The following is a 19050-nucleotide window of genomic DNA, read 5'->3' on the forward strand; positions in this document are numbered from 1 at the left end:
TGATATCAATCACGATATTGTCTGGTTCAGACTCAGTTGGGTCCAGACCGCCGATACTAAACTCGAAAATTGCAGAGCGTCGTGTTAAACATCAACGAAGTATATAAACACTGGTTCGGCTGATGCCTCAAGCTATTGGTGGCTATTGATTGAGATCGATAATCGTTAACTAAATATTGATCGATTATCAATAAACATCGAGAGAAGTAACTTTGAGCAAAAATGCCCAAAAATGTGTGAAAGAAATTAATGTATTTCCCACCACTGGTGAGTGGTGACGTGTTTATGCATGGGTTACTAACAAAACAGCGTCATGTACATAATTTAGAAGCAGACCAAGATTACCTAACTTTGTGTATTGTGTGCGGAGTATATTAAAACTTTAGTCTATCACAAAAGGTTATGTACGATATTATCCTTGACACTATTTTTATATCGATAATCTTTAATAATGCTCCCTATCGACGATATTTCCGACTATCGATATTTTAGCCAGCCATACCTTCAGCACTCAAACCCTGAAATACTTGGTGAAACCAGACTTTAAAAAATTCCGATAGCTAATTTGAGGAAATATTGTAACGTTATCAACATGGTGTGACCTAAAGCTCTTCCTTACAGCTAAATATACCCCAGCGTCATAGCCTCGCGCTGCTTACAGTACTGACTTTTACCTGGGTCGAACTGTACGAGCATAGCACGCAAACAAAAGCGCAGAGTCCCATGACCGATCACGAGACGTTTACACAGTGGCAGTTGGACCAGCGTAAGATGAACCGTGAGTATCCCTAAAGGAATAGCGACGGCACGGGGAGGTCAGACTGTACTCCTTTGATAACCTTGTCGAGCCTATAAAAAACGATTTCGACAGGTGGAGACATTTAGTTTTGGGCCGACTCGGGGACGGTTGCAGGTGGAAGTGGAAATTCCACACAAACATTTTACGTCATCAAATCTGTGTTAAAGGAGTATTTCCACATCATCTTGGAAACATGAACGGTCAAGCCCCGCCACGACAGGCTCATCCGTATGTTGTTCAAAATAACAAGAAGTCCTTGGTTGAAGCGTATATCCTTGCACTTGTACTCGGCTGGCTGGGAGCGCATCACTTCTACCTGAGGAGGACTGGGTTCGGTCTAGTGTACTTCTTCACGTTCGGGTTGCTGGGGGTGGGGTATGTGGTGGATCTGTTCCGACTGCCCTGTTTGGTGAAGGAGGCCAACAAGAGGAGCGATGACCCCCGTGTGGCGCCGGAGAAGAATCTCTGTGACGCCTACATTCTCTGGTTCCCTATGGGACTTTTCGGTAAGATTCCTTCACGACCTTCTACCTGAGGCACATGCATTGTTCATATAGTGAGTGAGTTGGTAAGAGTCCTTCACGACCTTCTACCTGAGGCACATGCATTGTTCATATAGTGAGTGAGTTGGTAAGATTCATTCACGACCTTCTATATGCATTGTTCATATAGTGAGTGAGTTGGTAAGATTCCTTAACGACCTTCTACCTGAGGCACATGCATTGTTCATATAATGAGTGAGTTGGTAAGATTCCTTCACGACCTTCTACCTGAGGCACATGCATTGTTCACATAGTGAGTGAGTTGGTAAGATTCCTTCACGACCTTCTACCTGAGGCACATGCATTGTTCATATAGTGAGTGAGTTGGTAAGATTCCTTCACGACCTTCTACCTGAGGCACATGCATTGTTCATATAGTGAGTGAGTTGGTAAGATTCCTTCACGACCTTCTACCTGAGGCACGTGCATTGTTCATATAGTGAGCTGTGAGTTGGTAAGATTCCTTCACGACTTGGTTCCAGGGGCACATGCATTGTTCATATAGTGTATGAGTGAGTGAATTGGGTCTTACGCCGCTTTTATCAATATTCCAGCAACGTCATGGTAGGGGACAACAGAAACGGGTTTCAGACATTGTACCCATGAGGGGAATCGACCCCGGGCCTTCGGCGTGACGAGCGAACGCTTTAACTACTGGGTTACCTCACCGCACCTTTTCATATAGTTAAGCGGTAAGACTTTCGTCCCTCGTACATGTAAAGCTGATGACAGCCGTTGTGATGAATAATAAATGTGAAACAACATAACTCCCAGGCATGACTATCCTCAGCACCAACCATTCACGCAGTCTATAAAGTACATAAACTGTGAAGATCCGGGTTAGAATTGATCTTCAGTAACCTATGCTTGTCGTAAGAGGCAACTAACGGGATCGGGTGGTCAGGCGTAGTTCGATGCTCATGTCCTTTATCACTGTATTGTCTGGTCCAGACTCGATTATTTACAGAGCGCCGCCATGTAGCTGAAATACTACTGAGTGCGTCGTAAAACAACAACCAAACATCCCATACAGTAAAGATCAATTCTAACCCGGATGTTCACGGGTCGTCTATATACATGTATGACGTTGTTCAAACCCATGTTATAAAATGAACTACAACGATCCTACTATAATTCAGGAGATAAGTATTGCCGTATGCTTAATCCTAGTACAGCGTGTTTTGGATGCGCTTGGCAACGTCACGTAGTAGTCATCAACTTTGTTATCTGGTGATCCGCACTTAGTGTTGACTCATGTAACCCAGTTTTCAGTAAGTGGACTTTCGAGATAACATATTTACGTCATCGTGTCACAGCTAGGAGACACAGAAACAAATGTTAATAAATCTTCAAGCTGAGAACAATCCTGTGATACATATGTGTCATGGCTGGAATGTCTGATATGGTGCTACTGGCTGTGGGTTGGGGGTTTGGAGGGTGGGGGGTGGGGGTGGGGGTTAACATTAAAACCCACTCACTCACCCGAGACCAGATACCAAGCACCTGTACAAGACAAGAGTGCGAAATAGTTTCCAAATTTTGCTAGCCAGTCGGGCTAGCTAGTTGCCAAATTTACCAGCCCACAAAATAAGTCACTAGTCGGAAATGTGAATGTAGACACGGGTTTCATCATTAAGCTGCTAATATGATGAACATTTTTACCAGGTCATAATCTTGTACGATTTAGAAGTGTATCATAACTTAACAAGTCTGAGAGAGTGATATATTTACAAAATGACTCCACGAATATTCACTAGCCAGTCGGGCCATTGACTGTATCCATTGACTGGTCCGACTGGATGTTTACTAGCAACGGGCTAACGGGCCAATGGCTATATCGCACACTGTACACGACATCAGTCTAACTTCAGAAGGGATAGTAATAAGGTAACTCCCAGGTCGTCACACTCGTGTTCAGCCATCATGTCCAATAATGGTTGTGTACCATGGTCTGATGAGGAACTTCGTTCTTCCGACACCATGCTCTTGTACATGCAGAAGACGCCACTGTAACTCGAGATGATGAAACATAACAAGATAACTCCCATGTTCTGGCACTCATGTTGAGTCACCACGCCCAATAACTTGCACTCATGTTGAGTCACCAGGCCCAATAACTTGCACTCATGTTGAGTCACCACGCCCAATAACTTGCACTCATGTTGAGTCACTACGCCCAATAACTTGCACTCATGTTGAGTCACCACGCCCAATAACTTGCACTCATGTTGAGTCACCACGCCCAATAACTTGAACTCATGTTGAGTCACCACTGCACCATGTTGAGTCACCACGCCCAATAACTTGCACTCATGTTGAGTCACCACGCCCAATAACTTGCACTCATGTTGAGTCACCACGCCCAATAACTTGCACTCATGTTGAGTCACCACGCCCAATCATGTTGAGTCACGCATAACAATTGCACTCATGTTGAGTCACCACGCCCAATAACTTGCACTCATGTTGAGTCACCACGCCCAATAACTTGCACTCATGTTGAGTCACCACGCCCAATAACTTGCACTCATGTTGAGTCACGCCCAATAAACTCATGTTGACGCCCAATAACGGCCGTGTACCATGATAAACTGAAGAACTTCTTAAAGCAGGAACGCCACGAAAGCTACAAAATTGCTAATGCGGTATAAAGCAATACTCACTCACTCTTTAGGCAAGCGGGCACAGTTACACATACATTGTGGGTACTCTTCATGCATGTTGATACCCTCTGTAGTTTTGTAATAATTCATTTCGTCATGGCCAATTAGCTGGTAACACACATTATATAGCAATTACTACAATAACTACTGTAGAAACATATGTTTCCCACATGAGTTGTTTCCCGCTTGGAAGTACCTGAGAGAGATTGGCTTGTATCATTAACAACTATGTGTGACACACAACTCGCACGCGCCTTAAACTTGGTGCTTACATGTGTAAATATATATGTGCAGACTTGTTGTCACTATATGGCCAAATATATGCCAGCGTAAAATGTCAATTCACACTTTCACTCGCGAGATTTACTCCTGTAGGTGTTCTTTTGAATGATACAATTATGACACTGGAACTTTAATATGGGGTCTGCGTTCTTAAGGCTCTCATAAGAAACAGGTCTTTGTTACTGCGAAACATCAACGCATACATTTTACTTTCTTTCTTCTTCAGATTGCTTTTCGTCTTCTTCCTCATCTTCATCCTACTCCTCATATATGGCACCCAGATGACAATGCTTGTCATGTCCTGAAAACTCAAGAGCACATTGGGCTTATTGAAACCGACATTTTACAGGTACACATCTTCTTCTCATCATCATTATAATGCTTTTCCTTTTTCTGCGTCTTCCTGTTTCAAAAATAGTATTCTGGGAAGGAAATCATACTTACTATGAATGACCGTTCCTTCACAAACATCTCTCTGTTTCAGGCTTCCATCTGTTCTATCTGGGCAAGCCAGGGCAGGGAGTTCTGTACCTCTTCACCTTCGGTCTCTGTGGCATTGGCTTCCTGGTAGATCTGTTCCGCATGCCGTCCCTCGTGAAGGCAGCCAACCAGTGTCCCTGTGAGCCAGATCCATTCAAGAGCACCTGCACGGCCTACATACTCGGTGCATCCCCCTTGGGTCTCCTCGGGCTTCATCACTACTACCTGGACAGACCCGTATGGGGGATACTATATACCTTCACCCTTGGGCTGCTGGGGGTGGGATGGGTGTATGACTGGTTCCGCATCCCCGTCCTCGTCAAACGCGCAAACGACATCCAGGCCATGGAGGTAGACAAGGAATGGAAACACTTGGACGACATCTACATACTGTGGTTCCCCTTCGGATGGCTCGGACTTCATCATTTCTACCTCAACAGGCCCGGATGGGGCGTGCTGTACTTCTTCACGTTTGGAGTGCTGGGTGTTGGGTGGTTGGTGGACTTCTGTCGTCTGCCTTGTTTGGTGAAGGATCACAACAAGTATCTGTCAGAACGCCGGCTCATCGCCAAGACGATCCCGTCATGGTCCGGAGGTCACGTCTCGGTCACCTCAACAGGACAGACTGTTGTTACTGTCAGCAACATGGCGCCCGGAAGTGTGATGACGACGCCTGCTGGAAGTGTAGCAGCGCCCCCCTGGTGGTATGATGCCACCTCCCTACAGCTACCAGAACATGTCATCCTACCCACCACAAGGCTATGCAGGTGCACCTGTTGCGGGGTATCCACAAGGACCAGGCTATCCCAACCAGGGCTTCTACCCCGACCTCTCCGCCCCTAATGGTAGGTCAACCTTTGTGTGTAAGGCAAACTAACTTACTCTTAAAGTACAAGCGTCAAAACACTCTCAACACTTGCAAGACATTTCTGCTAAGAACAGAGTCTATTGTACAATTTCGACTACTGTTTCGTCATGACAATCATTACATATGCTTATGAACTACTTTTAAATACAATGACACCAGGTGTTCCGGGAAAGGAACATTACAGCATATAAACTTTGAAGTAACACAATTTCATTTGTTTTTTCATTATGTCACACTTAGCGCCTTGAGCATGTATCAGTGGGTGGAAAATGGCGCGCGAAAAATATCCATTATTATTATTATTATCACATATCACGAAACCTTGAAAAGAGTCCATGAGTATTGGTTTACGCCGCTGTTAGCAATATTCCGGCAACATATTGGCCATGGACGCCAGAAATAGGCTTCATATATTGTATCTATGTGGGGAATGGAATAGTTGCATGATGAGCGCACGCTTTAACCGCTGTGCTACCCACCGCTCCTTAACACCCTGGAACATGACTAAATAGTACTGGGTATCCAGAACGTTATACATCACCAGAGAACGTTATACGATCACCAGAACGTTATACATCACCAGAACGTGTCAGGTATAGGGATGGATCAGTCCCAGCATCAATGATCACTAATCCTGTGTATATATGCGTTGTTTGTTTCAGCAGCAGGAGCGGGACAGGCAGCCGCACCAATGCCGCCGTCGTACGAGGAGTCGCTGTCGACCACAGCGAAGGTAGGGCCGCCACCGGATGTCGAAAACAGTCACCATGAGAAGAAGTGAGCGGATTGTACAGAAGGACAACCCGAGTGACAAAATCTGCAATACTGAAGCAACTGAACAAATTGTGATGATTACAGCATTGAATGGTCCAAGATTTCCAAAGAGCTTCGTACGACTCAGAGTTTAAATATGTCTATAATAGACAAATGGAGAACATTTACAAAGTCCAAATAGTAAAATCGACTCTATTTTCGGGAGAAATTTCTTTCGAATATCAAAAGCAATTCTGTTGTTTTAGTTATATGAGAACAAAATAGCTTTGGATCAATGACACATTTGGGTAATTTGTAGAAATGATGCATAAAGAGTTTTGAATCAATATTGTTTGATATTTTGATTCGAATGTGATGAATCGAAAGTTCCATATGTAGTACCCATGGTCAGATCCATAAACATGTCATTTACCAAGAACTGTTTACCATTTATATGTTTGTCTTGTTATACAAGGCTTTGAGAGGCGGGTCCTTTCTTGTCATTTTCATTGTTTTCATCAAGGGTGACGTCATATCATGTTGCTACGTCATAATGACGTCACATCTCTCGTATTATATTTCATCATCATTGTATTGTTGAAGAACTTGTAAATAAATAATTAATTTGTAGGTTTGGTTTGATAACATTGAATGTAACTTTTATTCCCCAATGTGGATAATTAGTTTGTGAATCTGTCCTATGTGTTCCTATAACTTGGTTGGTTGGTCGGGTTGTTTGTTGTTTTACGCCGCACTCAGCAATATTCCAGCTTTATAGAGGTGGTGTGTAAATAATCGAGTCTGGGCCAGACAATCCAGTAATCAACAGCATGAGCATCGATCCTCACTATTGGGATACGATGACATGTGTCAACCAAGTCAGCGAGCCTGACCACCCGAACCCAATTGTCGCCTTTTACGACATGCATGGGTTAATGAAGACTAATTCTAACCTGCATCTTAAGAGTGTCCCATAACTGTGAACATTATGTCAGCATTCCAAACAATGACTCCATGGCAGTGATTTACGACTTGAATTTGGCCAGAAACACAACACTTAGGCGTAGAGGTGCAAACTATTTAGGTCAGTAGTACCGAGTTTAGTGACATACCGCTTTTAGTAATATTCCAGCAATATCACGGCGGGGGACACCAGTAATGGGCTTCACATTGCACATTTTACACATGTGGGGAATCGAACCCGGGTTCCTTGGTTAAAACGAGCCAACGGCTTAACCACAATCTACGCCACCGGCTCAAACTATTTCACTTTGTAATGTTTCAGGTGCTAAGGCATTTGCGATAACCTGGCGATTCTTAATAATAAAATTCTAAAGCGAAAACGTATGGTATTTACAATAGTTTTATCAAAACAGTTACATAAATGAAAACGGACAAATCTTGAGATTCAAAAACATTCGAGGCGAAAGAATACACATTGTGGCATGCAGTGAATGACGGGATTGTTAATGTGGCATGCAGTGAATGACGGGATTGTTAATGTGGCATGCAGTGAATGACGGGATTGTTAATGTGGCATGCAGTGAATGACGGGATTGTCAAATTTATGCACACAACTTGACGCACCCTCAAATTCAGCAGCCAATCAATAACAAGGAAATCAAAACAAAGTTTCGGGAGCCTGTCAATCACAACTAGGAGACGAGATAAAATTCCAGTTGTCGGACTCTGTCAATCTGGAGTACATACACTAACCTCCAAATTTACGTTCCAAGCGAGCAACAAAACCAAAGTGTGCGACAACGCCCTGCCCGTGTGTTGTGTCATTTCTGGTTTTATTCCTGAATATCACAATCATACGTTTACAGAGAAGACACAATCCCTCCATGGAAAGTGGGATTCCATGATGGTAAATTTTATAGTATAAACTGCAGTTATGAGTGTTCGGCAGATTTTATGTGCTCATCAGCAAGGTTTTTATCTAATATTTTAGTGGTATTCAAAAATAGAAAAAAAATATTAACTCCCTTTGAGTGAGTGAGTGAGTGAGTTTGGTTTTACGCCGCTTTTAGCAATATTCCAGCAATATCACGGCGGGGGACACCAGAAATGGGCTTCACTCATTAAACCCATGTGGGGATTCGAACCCGAGTCTTCGGTGTGACGAGCCAAAGCTTTAACCACTAGGCTACCCCACCACCCAACTCCATTTGACTTAAGCGGAAGTGGCTGTACATGTGCTTTGATAATGTCACTCGAAGTGTAACGACCAACCAGAAAAGTATTGAAGTTTTTACCCCTACTGGATGCCTCTTTCGTTCACGAGTCAAGTATCAACAGTAAACGTCGTCCACGTGGCCACATTTGTTACATTCATTGCGAAATGAACCAAATAACACGTGACCGATTCAGCCAATTGAACACATGCATGATAATGAATACATTGCAAATAGATTTCTACCATCTAACATTTGCATACATTCAGAAACCAGAAATGACTACGCTTATCCAATTATTATATTTCAATAAAACATGCACATTTGTAAATATCATATCACCACAGCATTCTGACACTGTAACACGGACACCATATACCCTATAGCAAGTTTTATAGTGTACGTTTTGTCATTTGTTTGAAAACATCTATGCCATATTCACTTGTGATATTTATGTTTCCATAGATCACTGTGATCGTAGAATTTATCATGTAATCAAAGCAACTGTCCGTGATAAAAGCTTACGACGTGAAAACAATTATGTCATACCTCAGTGATATACGTATGCTGACCATATGTTATGTTTGGGATTACACTAACGGCAGAGCAGTCTAGGCGTCTGACTTTGTGTGCTGGCGATTAGGTGCCTGACTCTGAGGGTGTGGGTTCGCATCCCGGATAGGACTCAACCCAACAAAAGTACTAAAATCTGAACTTATAAAGAAAGTGTAATCCCAAATATAACATATGTTACATTTGACCACTTTCTAAATGGCATTGTGTATTTCGTATGCTGACCAGATATCCAAATTACATGAGAGGAAGTGGGAGTTTTCTGTGAGTGTGCGTGCTTTCGAAAGCTAAATATCAGCAAAATTATACCGGAGATTTGACACCGAATCATCACTTTGATATACATGTATATTAAAGTTTAAGCAATTTTGCAAAGGTCTGTCAAAGTATTTCCATGAAATAATAACCCGATGAACGTTTTCTTCAAGTGCTAAAAAGAAGCTGACAATTTAGTTGGGACCTTCGGGCTCAGGGAACATAACCAAACATCGAGGGTACATCAACCCATGCCCCCCTCGTGACCAGTGAACAACTTATAATGTATATATCACCCAAAATTACTTCTCATGTACCACTTGTTTGGCAACGACATTAGGATCTATGTCGAAACGTCGCATATACAGAATAAAGAAATTGTATATCCATAAACATTGTCCTCATTCTTCATCTCTTCAACTTCTAAAATGCCAATCAAAGAAGACATCAATGTGTGCTGAAATACCGAAATGTAGAACTGACGGGTTCTCATAGTGCTGAAAAAACTCTCTTTTTCAGTAAAACCATGGCAGTGAAATATATTGTTAATGTCATCGGCTGGGAGACTATTCTACACACTTGACTTTATCTTTGATTTCTTTGGTTTCTTTGTGTCTGGAATATAGATGGTAGTGTTCTTCAGTCTCCATTCCGTGGCATTCTTGTAGTATTCCTCTATAGTCTCCCCTGGGTAAGGCCGACGTCGACGTTTCTGGGGGATTTGAAACGTCTCTTCTCGGAACAGATCTCTGAGTTCCTTGTATTTGACCGTCCGACCGAACACAGTGATCTGGTAGAGGAACAAGTCCAGTGTCCTCATCAGCTCTGGTTTCACATAGTGGAAGCTTATAGTCAGCTGTGAGCAGCACTCTGGACCCTGCGTCGAAAACAGAATTAACTCAGCAACCCAACTGCATATTACATAGTTTTCTTTATTATTTTTATTGGGCCCAGCAATTTGATAAAATACCGATTGCACGATAACCCAAATCAGCTCATCACCAAATCCCACTTTTCTGTCTGCTTCATCTAGGAGAGGCATTATGCACACACAGAATCCACACAGGGCCACTTACGTAATTAGAGAATAACCAACGAGGTACGAGTGGTTATGGGAAATATGTCCCGAGTGAAATTAATGTTCACTGTCCCGAACTTTAGCGATATCATTTCCGGCAGAACTTTTAGTCTAAACCCTGCTTCTTCCATTTCACCATGTTCAGTGTTGATCACATTCACGTGAAGGGAATTTAGTGGTTGTATAATTCTCGTTACACGTCCAGTAATGTATCCGTCCACCTTGACCAGGTCATTGACGTTGATTGACGTTAGCTGGGTAGCCATGTTTGTTAATAAAATACGATTAGACATTTCTTTTACTATAAATCATGTTGTTCAGTAAACGACGCCATATTCTTCACGAAGTAGGAAATGAAGCATTAAATAAGCATCAAAATCCAAATCCTGTATGTTTTTGTTCTATTTTAAAATCTCGAAACAGTGCGATTACAGCACGGTCAATTCATCAATAAATCGATGAAATATTATGAATGAACGTAGTGGTGTGAAAGTAGCTCCTACATCCAATGATTATGTACATATATACGATCGACCAATCAATGTCGAGAATCACTAAATTGCACACTGTGCAAATTTCAGAAATATATTACACGAGATCACCCGTATGGATAATAATGCAATGTAATTGCTTTCATCTTTAACTGCTAAAATAAATTCATAAGAATGCGTATTGTCCACCGCTGCCATTGTCCAATGACCATTGCCCCAGCAATTTCAAACTATACTGAAGAGCCCAGCAGCCAGTAAATCCTGCATGTATATTCTCTGACTCAATGACAAAAAAACCATGCAATTTACACGTACAATCCGCTTGATTTCATTTGAGACCTTTGAATAGCTCACTAACACAAATGTATTAACTGCAACAAAACCAAACTTGGCACAGTCACAATCGCGGACCAATTCTGATGATTTGTCTCATACTTTTAGACACCCGAACACAAAAACTTATTTAACAAACGATCATTATTTTGTTGTAACTTTTCGCTATTTTGTACGAGAGGGGCCCCTCCTGGTAGAACAGCCAGGTGTGCGAGTTGCACGTGTGAAACTGAAATTTCACTACACACGCTGGTTGATGACCTGGATTTTCTACCAGTAAGTGGTCACCCCTCGTAAAGGTAGAGGTAAGTGACAACAAAATAATGATCCTTTGTTAAACACCTTTTTTGGACTGTAAGGGTTTAGATAAAGCGAGTGAGGTGGGTGTAACCGTGTTATGTATGCCAGACATAGAAGTGCGAAATAATTATGGCCAAAACGTCTAGCGTCTAATTATATTAAACGAGTTAATGATTCGGTATCAATGCGAGTTTGATAGTAAATCTTTCACGAGTTTAATATAAATGGTATTTAACGGAAGAGAGTTTGGTATTCTGTTTTTATTCTCCAAACTAAATTGATAGAAACTGCCTTCAGTGTGATGACTCTCATATAAATCTTCTGCGAGTGAAGCAAGGTCTAATGCCATTACGACAGAGGCATTATCATTGTGACGTCATAACTGCAACGATTCTGACGTCACATGTCTAGCGGTATTACACTAGTGTAATATTGCCGCAAAAATATTATAAGGGTAATGCTATTTTTGAGGGCATTATCATTTGCAGAAGCCCGAGGTCTTCCATTAACCTTCCATTGATAAAGACCGAGGGCTTCTGCAAATGATAATGCCCTCAAAAATAGCATTACCGTTATTATTGCTAAAATACATGGAATTTGTGTCGAAAAGAAAAAGGAAACAATGAAGCAATTTGACTGTAACTTTACCCAAACCAACTTCTGACGGGCTTGACTGCCCGAATGCAATTACGTCATCGAACAATTCAAGTGACGTCACAACAGAAAGTGACGATATTAAACCTTGGCCTTTGACAAGACCATAGCCTGCAACATGTCAAGCTATGACAGTGTTCGGTTTTGGTCCATCAACAGTCTTAATAGTGCAATTGTTAAGGTTAGCACCAACAAGAAAGACAATATTACCGCTATTTAAAGCGGGAATTCGTGTTGCTTTGACTTGTTTGACCCAGAATATCAGCCAGTCGAAAGCCACTAATGTCGAACTATGACGTCACTTGACAACAGAACTGATAGTGGCCCGTCGTTAAGGTTGAGCGGTCCAATATCATTTGCAGCGGACCGCAAATTTCTGATAACAGGAGGGCCGTTTCATGATAATTCCATGTATTTTAGCTATAATACACTGTAGTATCTGCCACGGACGAGTAATAAAAGCATGTTCATATTTCCTGCAATGAGGCAATTCGGCCATCTTGCATTGTTACATGTGAAACTAGGAACTGAAAAATTTAAAACTATACCTCAAGAGCGGGAAAATAGCTTGATTGTAGGAAACGAAATGGGATTTAATAAAAGAAAATAATGTCAACCAGAACAGAGAGAGGATAAGCTAGAATAACAGAACCTTGCCCACCATAACAGAGTAACGTCAAGCCACATTGATCATTCACCGAACAAGAACAAGAACATCAGCTTACCGAGTGGTATTTATGGGCGGAGAAACCGGCAACAAAGTTGGCCTGACCAACTTGGAAGGTCTCCGGAGCTGCAGCGTGAAAGGTTGATCTGCTGTACTTGTCTAGTGATAGATATGTGGATACTGCCACCTTGTACATACATCGCCCTGTCTCGATGTCCTCACTTCCGCCCGCGTGACGACACCTACCAGATACCCTGTAGCCCTGCTCTACCAACCGACGTAGAGCCTCCCTACTGACAGCGTATCCTGCCCCACCACCCATGTACCCATTAGGTGAGAAGGGTGTAAAATGGTCTCCAACGTACACGGGTTTGCTGGAGTTGAGATGAGCCAAGAGAAATTTAAGATTTTCCACAATGACATAAGTATCATCATCAGCCTTTAGGAACCAGTCATACTGGTCTAGTGATGTTGTGTACATGTGTGTGAAGGCAAGGACGATTTTCTCAGTTAGGGTTCCATGGGCGTCGCGTATGTTCACTCCTAAAATGTCGGGCCCTGTTTTGTTGGTGGTCATGACATACAGCATCTTGTCACATCTTCTGCCCCACGTCTCGTTCACGGCTTTCAGCTTCGTCTCCATGTTCTTCTCCCTGGTGGTGATGAAGCAGGCCAGTCGGACCTTCCTGGACAGAGCTTCAGCCAGGGAACTGTCCACGGCTACTGCAACGGGACAACAGTAGGCTGTTAGGACAATTCTTGCAACAGGACAATAGTAGGGTGTTATGACAATTATTGCAAGAGGACAACAGTAGGGTGTTATGACAATTATTGCAACAGGACAACAGTAGGGTGTTAGGACAATTATTGCAACAGGACAACAGTAGGGTGTTATGACAATTATTGCAAGAGGACAACAGTAGGGTGTTATTACAATTCTTGCAAGAGGACAATAGTAGGGTGTTATGACAATTCTTGCAACAGGACAACAGTAGGGAGTAATGACAATTATTGCAAGAGGACAACAGTAGGGTGTTATGACAATTCTTGCAACTGGACAAAAGTAGGGTTTTAGGACAATTATTGCAAGAGGACAACAGTAGGGTGTTATGACAATTATTGCAAGAGGACAACAGTAGGGTGTTATGACAATTATTGGAACAGGACAACAGTAGGGTGTTATGACAATTAGTGCAAGAGGACAACAGTAGGGTGTTATGACAATTATTGCAAGAGGACAACAGTAGGGTGTTATGACAATTATTGCAAGAGGACAACAGTAGGGTGTTATGACAATTAGTGCAAGAGGACAACAGTAGGGTGTTATGACAATTATTGCAAGAGGACAACAGTAGGGTGTTATGACAATTATTGCAAGAGGACAACAGTAGGGTGTTATGACAATAATTGCAAGGGGGCAACAGTAGGGTGTTATGACAATTATTGCAAGAGGACAACAGTAGGGTGTTATGACAATTATTGGAACAGGACAACAGTAGGGTTTTAGGACAATTATAGCAACAGGACAACAGTAGGGTTTTAGGACAATTATTGAACCAGGGCAACAGTAGGGTGCTAGGACAATTATTGCAACAGGACAACAGTAGGGTGTTATGACAATTAGTGCAAGAGGACAACAGTAGGGTGTTATGACAATTATTGCAAGAGGACAACAGTAGGGTGTTATGACAATTATTGCAAGAGGACAACAGTAGGGTGTTATGACAATAATTGCAAGGGGGCAACAGTAGGGTGTTATGACAATTATTGCAAGAGGACAACAGTAGGGTGTTATGACAATTAGTGCAAGGGGACAACAATGGAGTGTTAAGACAGTTATCACAATAGGAACTAGAATAGGCTGTTACATAACTACAACAGCGTACTGCATCATTTGTAGGGTCCTATAAACTTCTAGTGACGTCACACCATTGTTCATTTGGGTTCCTCGTTTATAGAGTAAACCTCTGCAGTATGTTTCCCGGGCATTCTCTGGGAAATCACAGGTATTTCTTGAGGAATTACCGGGGCTTTCCTGAGGAATAACCCTTACCTTAAGTTTTGATTATTTTACTTGTAAAGTTTTGAAGATTGCTAACTTTGTCTTGCTATTACATAATACGATCGTAGCATATCACAATGTTGAAAACTTCCAATATATTATATTGATGCCTCGTTTGGCTACTGTAACCCTTCGCTTACGTGCTTGGCTGTTTATCTGCTATCTCTATGAGATTTTTGCAGTATTTATGTCTCAAAAATATAAAAGTTGTTAACAAACTATCATTAAAATATTATCAAAGTTCACTATTTGTTACGAGGGTTACGGGGTAGGAGTGATAATATTTTCATGACTACAAACCCAGCGTACAATTTTGACACATTAATGGTTTTGATCAAGGTGAATTTTCTACAACAATTTAATGAGCCTAAAGCCCTGCTGGAGTAGGAAATAGTTTGTTTGGTTTTTTGTTGGTTTTTTAAATCAACGAAAGATTATATTACTCTGCATGTTAACAGAATGTTCACGAGCAACTCATCCCTAGATACCCAGGGTTACCCAACCATTGCTTACTGAAATAGTTGTAGTCAGTTGAATGGTTTTGCATGATGTCAAAACCTGATCCATGGTAATCTTTGAGAAGTAGATGATTGTTGTATATCTACCACATCTAGGATTTTCTCAACAGTAGTAAAGCTTCAATGACTGAAAGCACAATCCTATTCTCCATTCGTCTGGATATAATGCTATATTTTGTAAAGTCACTTTCTAACAGACCAAAGGTGCCGACTGTATTGTATCATTGGATCTTTCTAGCAGATTATGAAATAAAGATGATGTGATATCTGTGAATTTCAACTCACATGTGAAATCTTGGTTGTTCCTTTCTCCGATTGTGACGTCATCCTTGCCCTTTAGAAACAGGTCAAGGCCGTCTTCCGTCAGGCGGATGTCGTCTTCATCAGCGCCATGATGAAATACGTTCCCAATAATCGATTCGTGTAGATGGGTCAAATCTCTTGAAAAACCTGTTGCTGAGTAATGACCTGGAAATATATTCATGAAAAACTCATTCATAACCAATAACGAAAAACCAAAGTACGATGTACAGCATTTGACCTGTTCTCCCAGATACAGATAGTGATTCTATTTTCAGTGATTACTTTCATTCTAACATTGAAACAATTCGTTCTGAGTTGGACCGTGCATCAACTAACTGCGAAGTGGAATGTCATGAATTCCGAGTCGAGGCCCTCTTGTCATTCTCTCCTCTGGTAGTAGAGAGGTTCTTACTATAATCAGACAGTCAAAACCAACATATAATGACCTGGATCCGATCCCAACAAACTACTATTGGAACATTTGGCTATACTGCTTCCAGTCATTACCCAGCTTATCAATATGAGACTGGAGACTGGAGTAGTCCCTCCATCTCTGAAAAAGGCTATCACCAAGCCTACACTGAAATCACCAAGCCTACACTGAATTCACCAAGCCTACACTGAAATCACCAAGCCTACACTGAAATCGCCAAGCCTACACCGAAATCACCAATCCTACACTGAAATCACAAGCCTACACTGAAATCACCAAGCCTACACTGAAATCACCAAGCCTACACTTAAATCACCAAGCCTACACTGAAATCATCAAGCCTACACTGAAATCACCAAGTCTACACTGAAGAAACACAACACAACTACAGGCCTATTTCAAATCTGCTATTTCCAGCAAAGTTTCTTGAAAAGTAAACTCGCGCTTTTAAGATCACCTAGAAGTAAACATGTTTTGTCAAACAGAGTACTGAAACTGCCTAACTGTGTGTGTTAAACAGTCAACAGAGTACTGAAACTGCCTAACTGTGTGTGTTAAACAGTCAACAGAGTACAGAAACTGCCTAACTGTGTGTGTTAAACAGTTGACAGAGTACTGAAACTGCCTAACTGTGAGTGTTAAACAGTTGACAGAGTACTGTCAACTGCGGAACTCGACACCGTGGATCTCTCAAAGCTCTTACAGAGTCTCAAATTGGAATTTGGCTTAAATGATGTTGCTCAAGATTGGATGGAATCCTTCCTGTCAGCGTTACGATATGGCTCAAATATTGCCGATGTGACTTTAAATCTTCAATCACTCACTTACCTGTCAGCAGATGTGGAACAGTTACAGTGCACCAATCAAGATCACAAAGTCGAGATATCAACTCTTGTGCACCACAAGGATCAGTCCTTGGACCCAATCTTTTTTCATTGTACACAACACAGCTCGGTAAAGAGACGTTGACCATCACCTGTTTGCTGATGATGTCCAGCTCTCAGAAAGCTTTGTTGTTCAAGGCTACATACTAACCCTGAACAAGATTGAGAACTGCACAGAGCAGATACGGTCTTGGATGACATCAAACAAGCTGAAGCTAAACAAGCGCAAGACTGATGCAATATTAGTTGGAACTGGTGCATGCTGGCCAAGGTGGAAGAAACACACCTTCAGTTGACCAAGAAAGCATTCCCTTCGTGCCTGAAGTAAAGAATCTTGGTGTTCTCGTGGATTCTAATCTTAGCATGGATGAACAAGTACAACAACTTTGCAGGATACGCCATTTCCATCTCAGGAATATCCACACCATCAGAAACCAGACAGCCAATGATGCTGTAGCAGATCCTATTTTCTAGGCTAGACAACTGCAATGGTTTATTATCTGGAATATCTCGAGAATCCATTTCAAAACTTCAACGCCTACAGAACACTGCAGCACGCATGGTGACTCTTACACCTAGGTTCTCCCACATACAGCCTGTTCTAAAGACTCCACATTGGTTGCCTGTTAAAGCCAGGATAGAATTCAAAGTACTAACACTGACATAGATTTCTATATGGTAGAGCGTCACCGTACCTTTGTTAAGCAATATCATCTTACCGGAACACTAAGATCCGAAACCCTTTGGAATTCCCTTGTAAAAGAGCTGAAAAGAGCACCGAGTTATGATGTTTTCAAGTCAGACCCAAAGACTCTGCGCTTCAAGAAATACTATGAACACTGGACTGTCCAAATCTGTAGCGCTATGAGCATACCTTCTGACGTGGAGTTTAGCGCACTAAGATATGGACTCATTATTATAACCTAACAAACAAAAGACCCCAAACGCGATACAGAATGGGCCCTTTATGGGCCCTTATGTAATTCGGTGTTCTTTTGAGACGTTTTCCGTCCTTGTCAAGGCTAACTGAGCAGTAAGAATATGGTAATAAAGAATTCCCTTGTGTTGTCTGCTCGGACATGTAAATGTATGGACTGGTCAGTGTTGTACTTACGTGACTGTGTCATGACCATGATGATGATGAAGATGATGGCACTGCAGAGGGAGATGAACAAGATAAAGTACCTCCTCACACTGTACATTTTGGCGTTGTTTAGCCACCTGTAATACAAAACACATCTGCATGATGCTGTAATGAGGATCGACATACGAGCACACGGCTCCATCACAGTTCCTGTAACTGTCACCACTATTCCGCTATTGCTCAATGACATCATTGCTCAATTACAGTAAAATCATCACTTTACAAATTTCAAAACATGATCATCCACACAGTGTTTGGTAAAACCACACAACCCTATTAAAGCCACTTAGTCAGAGTAAAATGTCAGTATCTGGTGTGACCACCATGACTATCGTTATGACAGCTTGGCAGCGGTGACCCATAGAAGAAAGGAGAGGCCGAATGCTGTCTTGAGGAATGTTTTGATGCTCTTGCTGAAGTGCTGTGTGCAGTTCTTGTAGTGTCTGAGGTGGTGGATCTGTGGTGGACCAAGAGTCCCCACAGATGTTCAGGGACAAACAGGGTGATCGAAAAGGCCAAGGTAACAACTGAACCGTTGTTTTGCTGGAGGAAGTCCTGTCAAACACGTGCAACGTGAGGTGGAGCATTGTCATGCTCCAAAGATCAACAGTTGACTTTGATGAAGGGAACGACGTGACGTTGAACTGGTCTTCTGGCAACAAGACTGGCTAATCATAGCCAATTGTGCACTGTCTGGTCGGAGATTCGGCGCATTCCAGGGATTTGGATTGCTGTGGATGATGCGGCCGTGGTGTTTGAACGATGAACGTGGTGAAGATCAACGTCTAAAC

General features: G+C 42.1%; 2 protein-coding genes across 2 annotated transcripts; one reads left to right on the forward strand and one right to left on the reverse strand.

Annotated features, from left to right (window-relative positions):
- The first annotated feature begins 847 nt into the window (after positions 1–847).
- On the forward strand, positions 848–7017 carry LOC124264514. Its single transcript, XM_046699251.1, has 3 exons — positions 848–1305; positions 4771–5611; positions 6300–7017. Exons 1-2 carry the CDS (start codon positions 993–995, stop codon positions 5607–5609), a joined length of 1152 nt encoding a protein of 383 aa, XP_046555207.1. The 5' UTR covers positions 848–992; the 3' UTR covers positions 5610–5611; positions 6300–7017.
- A 2631-nt stretch (positions 7018–9648) lies between these two features.
- On the reverse strand, positions 9649–18317 carry LOC124264505 (glycoprotein-N-acetylgalactosamine 3-beta-galactosyltransferase 1-like). Its single transcript, XM_046699242.1, has 4 exons — positions 18230–18317; positions 15781–15963; positions 12974–13638; positions 9649–10269 (listed from the first exon to the last, which is right to left on the reverse strand). The coding sequence occupies exons 1-4, from the start codon at positions 18315–18317 to the stop codon at positions 9964–9966; spliced, it is 1242 nt and encodes a 413-aa protein (XP_046555198.1). The 3' UTR covers positions 9649–9963.
- Positions 18318–19050: the final 733 nt, after the last annotated feature.

Source organism: Haliotis rubra, unplaced genomic scaffold (genome assembly GCF_003918875.1).
Source record: "Haliotis rubra isolate DU_JTF1 unplaced genomic scaffold, ASM391887v1 Scf929, whole genome shotgun sequence".
NCBI classification, from domain to species: domain Eukaryota; kingdom Metazoa; phylum Mollusca; class Gastropoda; order Lepetellida; family Haliotidae; genus Haliotis; species Haliotis rubra.